Source organism: Apis laboriosa, unplaced genomic scaffold, assembly GCF_014066325.1.
Source record: "Apis laboriosa isolate Shangri-la unplaced genomic scaffold, ASM1406632v1 scaffold9_cov152, whole genome shotgun sequence".
Classification (NCBI taxonomy): Eukaryota; Metazoa; Arthropoda; class Insecta; order Hymenoptera; family Apidae; genus Apis; species Apis laboriosa.
In genome coordinates, this window is record NW_025224966.1 from 4,938,903 (window position 1) to 4,950,869 (window position 11,967).

At 29.2% G+C, this 11,967-nt stretch overlaps 3 protein-coding genes across 4 annotated transcripts in view; 1 reads left to right on the forward strand and 2 right to left on the reverse strand.

Moving 5' to 3' along the window:
• The window catches only part of LOC122719888, an 86,560-nt gene extending 80,276 nt beyond the window's left edge, over positions 1-6,284 (reverse strand). For both annotated transcript variants that reach the window (XM_043946125.1, XM_043946126.1), the window contains exon 1: positions 5,737-6,284. In XM_043946125.1, coding sequence (XP_043802060.1) covers positions 5,737-5,781 — 45 coding nt within the window. In that variant the 5' untranslated portion in view covers positions 5,782-6,284. The remainder of the gene's footprint in view (positions 1-5,736) is intronic.
• Positions 6,285-6,873: 589 nt separating this feature from the next.
• Positions 6,874-7,994, reverse strand: LOC122719899. Its single transcript, XM_043946148.1, has one exon. The coding sequence runs from the start codon at positions 7,580-7,582 to the stop codon at positions 6,938-6,940; it is 645 nt and encodes a 214-aa protein (XP_043802083.1). The 5' UTR covers positions 7,583-7,994; the 3' UTR covers positions 6,874-6,937.
• Positions 7,995-8,104: 110 nt separating this feature from the next.
• On the forward strand, positions 8,105-11,967 carry LOC122719900 (ubiquitin-conjugating enzyme E2-17 kDa). The gene is made up of 7 exons (XM_043946149.1): positions 8,105-8,216; positions 8,295-8,508; positions 9,938-10,001; positions 10,320-10,351; positions 10,873-10,950; positions 11,045-11,150; positions 11,264-11,967. The coding sequence occupies exons 2-7, from the start codon at positions 8,485-8,487 to the stop codon at positions 11,401-11,403; spliced, it is 444 nt and encodes a 147-aa protein (XP_043802084.1). The 5' UTR covers positions 8,105-8,216; positions 8,295-8,484; the 3' UTR covers positions 11,404-11,967.

Sequence of the window (11,967 nt, forward strand, 5' to 3'; positions counted from 1 at the left end):
GCGATTACTTCCTTCCTGATTCGCTCGATATGAAAACGAACTATTTTTAGCTTGAATTATTACCATAAACGAGAAGTGAATTATGTACACCAACATCGTTAAAACGAAAACAATGAAGCAATGAACGAACTAAAACTAACCATAAAAGTCTGACTACAATTAGAAGGACTTTGGAACCTATTGTATTTAAAAAGAATTATTTAAAATCGTATCGAACGATTATCATACATTTATATAGGCACGGGATGCCTATATGAAATTAATTTCCTCAAAGTTAAACCAGCCAGATTAAATATACACGCACGCAGTTAATCGATAACTTGTCGCTACGTAAAATAACTGTTGCGCTTGCAGCGATAAGTAAGCCGTCTATAAAGAACAATATAGAATATTCAACGATCAAAGGAATTGAGAAAAAAAATTAATTACGAAACAATCATTTAGTTATTGCAATTATTCCTGAATAATTAGGGAAATAATTCACGATAATTCCACTCCTTCGACCATATATTATCTATTTTCATACTTTCCAAATCCCTTGGAATTACTTGGCCGACATCGACTCGAACCTCGGCCTCGAAAGAGAATCGTCACGGACGAGCAGTCAGAACCTCTTCACTCGTCCGTGTCACTTTAGGATACGGCTAATAAGGGCCATCTCACGGCCAGTCATCCGCCAACGGTCGAAAACTGTTTCCGCCGAGGCTTATTCCATCGACGACGTTCGACGAATGCAAACCGACCACAATAACGATACCGTTACCGATTTTTTAGCGCGGTTAGCACGCGAGTAGGTTTACCGAACGGAGCCGCACGATGCGCCGCAATCTTCCACTCGGTCGTCATGCCGCTCTGCGCAGTTGTACACTCGATATCTGGGGAGCGCTCTGCGGTGCGCCCCGAAACACGCGTACGCGAAAACCAATGTAAAACGAGAAAATATAATGCTGCGCGTGCAACGTGTCACCGCAGGTATTAGATTGAGTAACAATAACTCGTCTCGATTTTGAAGGAATTCGCGCGAGATGAAACAATCTTCCAATCGTGACGAATCAGAGTAATCGAATGGTAATAGGTTAAAGGGGAGGGGGATATTCGATTCTGAGAATTGAATAGAGTTAGCGGATGAATAGACTGATTCACGTAACGCGCGCTGTTCGAATGATCGAATTTGGATTCGAGTCGATAGGATTTCGTTTTGATTTTTGTCGAGATTTTTTATTTGTATCTATGTGGGAGAAATTATATTACGTTGCACGTAGGCATTGAATGTTCGATCGATAGATATGATAGGTAGAAGCTGTTAATTTTTATAAAGAAAATTATTGGTTGCAAAGGAATGGTACGATAACAATTTTATCTTTATATCCCAACAAATAAAGCAATTTTATAAGTCATTTAACTTCTTATCATTGTCTACAATTTGTAATAAATTTGCTATGATAAGCAATAGAGAAGAAGAGAGAAGAAGTCTGAGAAGAGAAATGCAAATCTGACCGTGCAAACAGTTTAAAAAGGAAGAAGTTTACTTAAATACTTATATCCTAAATAATACGAATAATTGTTATTCGATGTGCAAACACGTGTAATACAAACAAATGATTCACAAAATAACAGGCACACTTTCTATTAATCTAATTTAACAAGCAATAAGTTTATCGCTCTCGGATTATATCTGTTTATATATAAATACAACAACAAGATTGAAGTAATTTCACGCAAGATCTCTAATAAAACGTATTCGTGAATAAAAGCGTAGCTCTTATTTACACAGATTAAATAATCAAAGGATAATCATTCAAATCAGATGTAATTTCGAGCTTACCTCGTATTCGATCCACTAAATCCACTTTCAACGTTTAATGTATTCTGCAGATAAAGCTCTTGGCGATCGTCGGTTTGAATATAGAACAACGGGACATTTCGAGTCTCTTGGTCTCTAACTTCTTCCACTTGGGATCTAGAGAGTACGATATTATAAACTTTGTGATCGATGTTACAAACTTTTCACGCGTTAATCCTTTCACGTTTAATTGCACCTCGAATTGATACCATCAATGCACGATTAAAAAAGATTTAAAAAAAATATAATATCTAAATCATTGATCAACTCTTCACTCAACCAAACGGAATCATTTTTGAACGCATATTTCTAAATGATATTTAGCATATGTACATAATTCAAATGCATAGGCGAAAAATGGATCGATCACTTTTTTTCGTCGATGATTCGATTCGGTTAAAGATAACTAAATTTACCCTATGTGCGAGGACAAAGCTTCTCTGAACTCCAATATATTCCCCCCAGGGATATTTTCGCGGTTCAACACATTCACGAAAATCCCATTCGTGGTCATCGCTTCGGTGGTCACGGAGTTTGAAATCGTTTGAGCAGGTTCGATTTCAGCAGTCGCAATCATGGCGGGATATTCGCCTGTAAGGAAGCCCGACTAAATTTCGTGGCGCATAAACCGATGAATATTGCATTACCACAGAGTACAAGTCGAGTATAAAGAAAAATTGAAAATATAGTCTCGAATCTATTTCTTCCTTCTTAGAATAATTGGAAATTTTTGTCGTTTTATGTAATGTAATAAAATTTCTTAATAACGTGAGAGATTATGCTCCGTGTTACGATACGATGTTATTATTAATTAAACTTATTTAAATAATGGATAATGAATCGATATTTTTTCATTGGAATAAATTCTTTTAGATAATTATAGAAATAATTATAGAAATAATTATATAACGCGCTACAATAAATAATCGAGTCAATTCAAAAACGTGTAAATAATTTTTTCACGTCTTCTTCAGCAATTTTTCAATCGCACAATTTTTTATTATTATAATGTATGATATATGTTGGAGCATAATTTTTAATTCGCGTTATATGTAGGAGAATCGCACTATAAGATTCTGTACATGATATAATTGTGGTAAATAATTTTTCGTGAAAAAAATTCTGATAGAGACGCGAACAAACAAACAAACACAAAAGAAAGAAGCGAAATATGAATCATTAAGGGCAAACATTTCGAAAATCAATAAGCCCGCATGATAGGATTTACCCCTTCTCCCCCTTTCCTATTCACATAATCAATGATTGGAAATACTTGTGTTGTCGTTTTCGTTCGAAGACGAAGGTCCTCCAGGATCATGTCCCCTGAAATCGTTCGAAGGTCCACCATAAATCTCGTAACTATTCGTTTTAACAGCATGGTTCTCCGACCAACTGATCGAATCCTCATCTTCCGGTATAGTTTGTTCATTGCTCGTGGACACTGATAAATCGTGGCTCATCAACATTATATTATACATATAAATACGAAATATAAATGTGAAGAATTGTAAATGTTTCGTTTCGAATTGCTATATTTCGAAACAAACGTAGATTTGAATTTTAAATCGATAATCTGAACAGCAAAGTTTATAGATAATATCCTTACATTTGATAACAATCGTGTAATCGTACAAAAAATTAGGATAAATATTTCGTCTAGTATCTTTGGATTCCTTGAATCGTAGAATGAAAACGAAATTTTGTAGAAAAACGAAATATTTCGTATATATCATTATTTATAATTATAATTTATAATTATATGATTTAAAATTGAGAAAAAAATAAATATCTAGAATTGAATACTATATTTTGTAATGCAACCTCATTAAACATCTAAAAAAAGAATTAAAGAAAATATCTTCTCCTCTCTTATTTAATATTTATACATATATGCGAAAAAGAGAAATCAAACTTTGTTGTTCGTAGAAAATAAATTCATTATATTTATCATACACGTTATAATTAATATAAAATTAAGTTAATTTCCATAATATAAACATTTACCCATCGAGATTTCTAGCATCGCGCGGTTTAACATGCTTTCCGTGATTTCGGTCATTTCAGAAATATTACTGATCGGTTCTCTTTCGGATTCGAGATTCCCTCCGCTCTTCAATCTCATCAAACGTCTCAGGTAATAACCGACATTCGGTAGCTTCGATCTGATCTATTCGTTATGATCGCTAAACGAGGTTCCGTTCAAAAGCAAGACGAAATGTCGCGACACGTGTAACATTTAAATCGTTAAATAAATATTAATACTTGAAAATATGTTGTTTACTCGAGACCGTTACAAATGAAAATAAATTGACGTGTTGGTGCTACGTATTTGTAATTCTCTTTTTTTCATGTGAACATTCATGATTACTGTAACACAGTAACTGTATTCATATTTAGATATCACCGATAATTCTAAATTTGTTACTTTTTGTATTAATGTGATTTATAAATTTTAGTCTCTAAAAGAAATTTTTAGCATTTTGTGCTTTTAAAATTAAAATTAAAATACTTAAGTATTTCATACATTAACATTTTCATATTGCATACTTTGATTTTAATTAAAAATATGAAATTTTTTATTAAAAATAAATTTGAACGTTAAAATTTCCAAAGACTTTTTTTTTTTTTTTTTTACTTTTGTATTATATATTAGAAACATCAATTTTTGAAAAAGAAATATTGATTTTAATATAGATATAATAATTAAACAAATTTAATTGACTTTATCTATTTATTTTTATCAATTTCAATAAAAATAATAATATATGTAATAATGTTGTTAATAAATATTGAATATAAAAATAAATGATTAATTAACATTTTATTTAATAATTATTTGATTTTGCATAAACATTTGCAAACATTTATAAGTTTATTCATAATATACTAAAAATTTTCAACAATTTGAATGTAATTGAAATATATGAAGCAATAAATTCAAAGACACTATAATAAGTGAAAAATGAAAAGAAATCATAAATAGTTACTTGATTCAAAAGATGGAACTATATTTCGAAAATTATGAATTTGAAAGAACATCGAGTTAAAAATAAAAATAAAAAAAAGATTATGTGTCAGACGTTAAAATCTCACCTTCTTGGTTATGTTACTCGCGGTGGGTAGATTCGTACCCTTAACATGCTTATCAACGGAACCCTGCGAGTTTAATTCTTCCGCATCATTTGCCATAGAAATATTACTTTCCGACAGATTTTCTGAGAAAGTACCATCACTCATAGCGAAAGTCAAAATATCCACGAGAAGGTATATAGAAACTAGGCATAGGCCTGGGTTACTTGTCAATTTTCACATCGTGCAATTTGACATTACCCGTCGGTTTTTATCGACCGTCGCTTTTTCGTTGGCACCACCTTCATTGTTTTCGTTTACGCGTGTTACGATTTTAATATTTAAATAACAATCAGAGCATTGCTTTATTACAAAACACCGTTTGATATATTTTAAAACGTAAATAAGCAACAAAAATCATAACAAATTTTAATTATATATATTATACGCAATAAATGATATTTCATGTAACTATTTAAATTTCATATAATTATGGAAGTTTGTGTTAAGCGATCTTTATAGCATTGTTAAAAAATAACATTCATTATATTATTAATTTCAAAAACATATTAAAAATGTCTTTCATAATAATTTTAATAAAATTATACTAAATGATTTATTTCTAAAATATATTGAACTACACTTATTAATATTATATTCTGCTTATAAAAAAGAATCAAATAAAATATTTAAAGGTTATGAAAAAAAATTAACAATTTGGAATCCTCCTTGCAAAAATATGGCGATGCAGGAAGCATCTGATTATCGAACACATCGAAGCAATCGTAATTATTACGAAAAATGACAAGCAATAATTCGCTTACCTGATAAGTGTAGGGTGTACAAGGAACGTAAAATTCTCTGCTCATAATCGAAACTCGGAGCGGTTGTAAAATCCAGCTGACGAATCTTGGGCAAGTGTCAAAATGCCGGTGGCGCCATCTTGAACTCGTCTGGAGTCGAGGTCGTCAAGCTGTCACGAGGAAAAATTCTTGATTTCTTCCAAGTATGAGTGCCATCGTTGGATATTCTTCATGAAAATTGAATTACGTTAGTTTAATTAAGCTTGTACATCTCGTTCGACCTCTAAAACATTAACAGGAATTCGAACATATCCGTTGTCAAATCACAGTACGAGTCACCAACACACAACACACTTTTCACGCTGTTATTAGGATGAGTGATCCATCGAATTAATCACAATGCTTTTAATTGGACGGTATCGTTATAAATGCTTAAAAAGTCAATTGATAGACGCCTGTTCACTGTTCGAAACTTTTCACGACATATTTATGCGATGATAATTACGGCGTTATACCACCTTACTACGCCATTTTCATGTGCAGTATTTGACTTAACTATATTACAAACAAACCACCGTTCGCGTCCACTGGCTAGTGCCGACTGCCGCCAATCATGAACATCAAGCGGATAATAATCATGGCGGCGCGATGTTTCGTTGCACGTAGCGCCATCATGTAACTTATTTGAATCACAATTTAACTTCTGTCGATAATATAAATAACAAAAATTTTTTTTTTTATTTGCAATTTTATATATATGTATGTAGCTTTTCGCTTATCAATGTATGTAAAAGCATAAAAAATATAAAAATATTTGATAAAAATATTATTTTTAGTTCGTATCAATATATATCAATATTATTTTTCTACCGTGATATAAACTACATACATATTAAGTGATTTCGATCAGTTAAAAATAAACTCAATGAAAAAGATTCTGAGCGACCTTGTAGTTATAAAAACTTGCACAATCTGATACATTTTAATATATTTTTTTATACGCTTATAAATTTTTAAATGTGGAATAATTATTCTTTAATAATTATTTTTTAAATCTTAGTACTGATCGTATATTATTTTCCAGGATTCTTTAAAATATATACTTATGCATTTATAAAAAAGTGCAAAAAATTTTATTATATCTTCAAAAATAGATATTATAAATTATAAAATGTATAATATAAAATGATTTATATTATAATTATGTAAATTAATTTATAAATTATTTGTAAGGTGAATTGTTTTTGCATCCAATTGTACAACAACATTTGCCTTTTGTAATTGCTGTTCGAGGTGGATATTTTGAAGAAGGATGCTTCTTTTTTTGTGATTCAATTATTATATTTCGCGGTATTAAAATGTCATTCCATGGAATCTCAACATCGGTAGTAACACAAGCCTCTTCTTGTACAGGTTGTATATCCATTGGCTTTTCGAGTACAAGATCATTCCAAGGAATTTCTAACGTAGAATCGCAACTCTCGATAGCATCTTTTTTCGAAGGTACAGTTTCCGTAATAATTAAATCTTTCCATGGTAAAAGCATAGTTCCTAAAGATTCTTTTTCCTCTGTTTCTTTTTCTTCCTTCTCATTTTCATCTCGATCAATCAAAGGAGTCAAGGAAACATCTTGACGAATTTTCATGCCAACTGCTGGTAATACAATATCTTTCCATGGCAATTCAATCTTTGAATCACATAATATAGATACACGTGAAAACTCCCTCCGTAAATCTTTTAAATATGGTTCATGCCACAATTCTTCCTCCGGATTATATACTAATGTTTGTCTCTTTCTTTTGCATTCTTTCCTTCGCTTTTGTAATTTTTTGCATTGACATCCTAACACTTTTCTCCCGTCAGTCATAATAATTGAATAGTATATAAAATATATTTTATATTTAATATAACATTAAATTATAAATTAATATTTAAATATAACTTGTTAATTTTCTGACATTATCTGACCTAGGGTTATAATTGGAATCAACGTAGTTGTTTTGTTTTACCATATATAGAGCATTGTTAATATAAATATATATATATGGAAAGAAAAATATCTTCTTGAAACAGAATGATGTCATACCTAAGATATAGACATATAAACTATAACTTATACAATAATAATATATTTTTCTTACTTTCGTTCCACTTTTATTTTAAATTAATCATCTCGGAACATAAATTCACTATTATTCTAGGTTAGTTACTAGATACTTGCTTTAAAGAAAGGAAACAGCGTAATGTGATAACTGCATAGTAAGTATTTGAAAATTATATGATCATCGTTAAACTGAGGTATATATTTAGTATATGTATATACATATATACGTGGTATATAACACACATATGAATAAAATTCGTTTAATCACGCGCATTGGCCAATCATTTGTACCTTTCATCACGACATCTACCGAGAAATGATAGTATAATGTTAAAAATCCACTAGTTGCCGATAAAAGGAAATCCGTGGAGTCTCTGGCTTAATTTCACAATAAAAGGTGTAAGAGAAAACACAATAATATTATTTTCCTTTAAAATGTTCCTCCAATAAAATTTATTTGTTAAAATAATCGTAGACACAATTGCAAATAATTTGCTTGAATATGAAGGGGACAGTGCAAGAATAGCTCACGGATGCTGATTTGACCAACGCTGTAAGGCTACGTTTAGAAGGCAGCCATCTTGCAATCCCTAATCAAAGATCTTCGGCTAGCGGCTATCGCTGTCTGATTTTCAGCCGGTTAATATCAACACACAGTTCAACAAATGGCTTTAAAACGAATTAATAAGGTACGTGAATGATCAGAGGTGTTCGTATTATACAAAGACAGTCGGGTGTTGATGTGATTGTGTGTCGAATGCGGTTGAACGCCCTTAACGATTTTGCAGTGAAGCAATGTGAGCCAGCATTGAAAATCATGTTGGCTTTTCCCCTTTTTTTTTGCATTCTTCGGTTGTGCTTTGATTTACTTGCGTACGCGTTTATATCGACATAGTGCATTATGCACGTTGCACAGTGCCACTTTGTGCCAGTGGACGTAGCTTCGGTGACAGTGAAAATCTAAAAAAATTTTAAGTGGCTAGCCGATAAATTGCCGGAAGTAACGTAAAACCGTGCATTACATACATCTATGTATACATATATGTTTACTCATATATACATATGCATAAAATTATAGATAACTTAGAATTTACGAAAATTTCATTAATATCTTCATATTCTATTTGTAGATAAAAATACTATTAGAAATCTTCTAATTAACCGTTACATATTTGTTTCATAATTTAGTTAATAATTGTCACCATGTGACTACAATTTACATTAGTATAATAAAGAGAATCATTTAAAATTAATATATTTTTTTATAATGCATAATCTATCAATTATTATATTTCTTAATCAAATTATAATTTAACGTAGAAGGACAAGAGAATAGAAAGTTCTACATGTATCGTTCTCAAAATAGTCATATAAAAGACAAAGTATATGTTACTTTCCCTTCTTACTTCATTTCTGTTATCTTGTTACACAGAATACAAAAAATATCATAAATGTTTTAACTCACTCATATTTAATTTAACTATACTTTTCTTTTAAATTATTCATAAATTCATCTGAATTGATTTTTCCATTTAATTGCATGAAACAATTAAATTTTTACATTTAATTATATTTTTATATTTATTTTAATTCAATATAGATTCTTTACTTTAATCAATTTACTTTAATCAATTATACAATGTTAATATATTATGGTTATCTTATGTGTAAGACATGAATTATTTTTAAGATATATAAATAATATAATATAATATAAATGAATTATTTTGTATATATTTATGAACTTGTATATTATAAATAAGATTTTGAAATTTAATTTATATTAATGATACATTTACATAATTATATATGTATATAGATATATACATATGTAAGAATGTTCTAGAATATTTTGTTTACACATGTTCATATATACTATATATCTATAGATATATAAATTTTAAAATTCAAAATTTTATTACACAAGACAAAAGAATATATTATTAATGATATATATGTATTAACAAAAATTTAATTTAAAAATAATTTTTTTAAAAATGAAACTATATATTATTGGAAGAAGTTATATATAAGATGTGAATTATTAAATAAGATTTATATATTTTTATATCTATCTAAAATATTTTATTTATATTATACAAATTTATTGATATTTAGGAACTTCAGGACCTTGGTAGAGATCCACCTGCGCAATGCTCTGCTGGTCCTGTAGGAGATGATCGTAAGTTCATTAAAAATTATTATTTATGCATTCATTTTAATTAAAGATTAGTAAATCATAATTGTCTTCATTATTATTATACTTATTATACTTATTTATGAAACATATAATTTATATAATTTTTTTGATTCTTCTAAAATATATACATATCATTCATTGTCAAGGGAAACTGAAATCATTTTTTCATTATTTTTGTTTATTATTTGAAATTTTTGATGCTTTTATAAATAAATATAATTTATTATTTAATTTTAAGATGATCAATTATGATTTTTAATAAACTATAGCTTTTACATTTAATTCTCTACTTGCTTTCAGTATTCCATTGGCAAGCAACTATTATGGGACCAGTAAGTATATAATGATTTTAATATTATATTACATGAATTAATTAAATATTTATCATCTTGAAATGCATATCTTAGAAATATTAATGTACATATAAATATAATTTGAGTATTATTTTCAAGTATCTTCACTTTCACTCTGATATTTAAAGGTAATTTTTAAGTAATGAAATTTATATTGTATACTATCTACGGCTAATAATTTCATGTAAAAATATATAACCCAATGCATGTAATAATCCTCAATAAGATTTTATAAATCATTTTTCATTTGATTATAATATATTATAATATTTATGTAATATTATAATATTTGTTTCTATTTACAGTAATTATATTTACTATTTATCATTAATAATAATATTGGATATTAATTATTAAATTTTATTGAATATAATTTTAAAAAAGATATTATTTCTTTCTTTTTCATATATGTTAAAAAAAATTATAAATATCGATAAAATTTACATTATATTTTAATCGCAATTAAATATTATATATTTAGGAATAAATGTTATTTTCAGCCTGACAGTCCATACCAAGGAGGAGTATTTTTCCTTACAATTCATTTCCCCACAGATTATCCATTTAAACCACCTAAGGTATATTAATAAAAATTTTCAGAGTATTTTATTATATAACAATATATAAATAATATATTAATTCTATGTGTTAATTATATATATATATATATAGGTTGCTTTTACAACCAGAATTTATCATCCAAATATCAACAGTAATGGAAGTATTTGTTTGGATATTTTAAGATCGCAATGGTCCCCAGCACTTACCATATCAAAGGGTTTGTAAAAATTTTTAAATAACAGGATGAAGAAAACAATAATAGCATAACATTTTTATAAAATTTAATATTTTAATGTAATCTTTAGAAGAACAAATTTTTTTTTTTTTTAGTGTTATTGTCAATATGCTCTTTGCTCTGCGATCCAAATCCAGATGACCCTTTGGTACCAGAGATAGCAAGGTTATACAAAACTGACAGGGAGAAGTACAATGAATTGGCACGTGAATGGACGCGCAAGTATGCCATGTGATGCGTCAATCTCCGTTGATTTCAACATCTAAAAACCACCAACAAGCAGCCCCAGCCTATTGCCACTTATGCATCAGCACCGATTGAAATTAGCTATGGCTCGTCTACTTTAAAACTTAAGCCAGTACTCGGGTTCGAAGAATGCTCAGACAAACGTGATCAATCTGAAGTTCCCTTCGTACCGAGAGGCCTGCGAATATTGAGACGTTGCCACAATGGCAATTGAGGCAATTTGAAAGGTGGTCACATAACATTATATATATATATATAAATCAGGAAAAAAAAAAGAAACATGTCCGCTTTGATTTTCATAAATAAAAATGGAAGTAAAATATAGGAGAGTGAAAGTAGGATTTGTATTTGAATTTAATAGTTTAATTTCTAATTATTGTGCTTATAATATCGTAATATTATATACCTACTTTCTCAGTGAAATGAAAACCTTGAACTGACAGCACACCGATTGTTAGTTTTAACGCAAGTGAGCAATGTTTGCCCGTCCCTTGGAACGATGCGGTCACTTTTTTGTAAGACTGGGCTATATATAAATACTACTGAAACTATA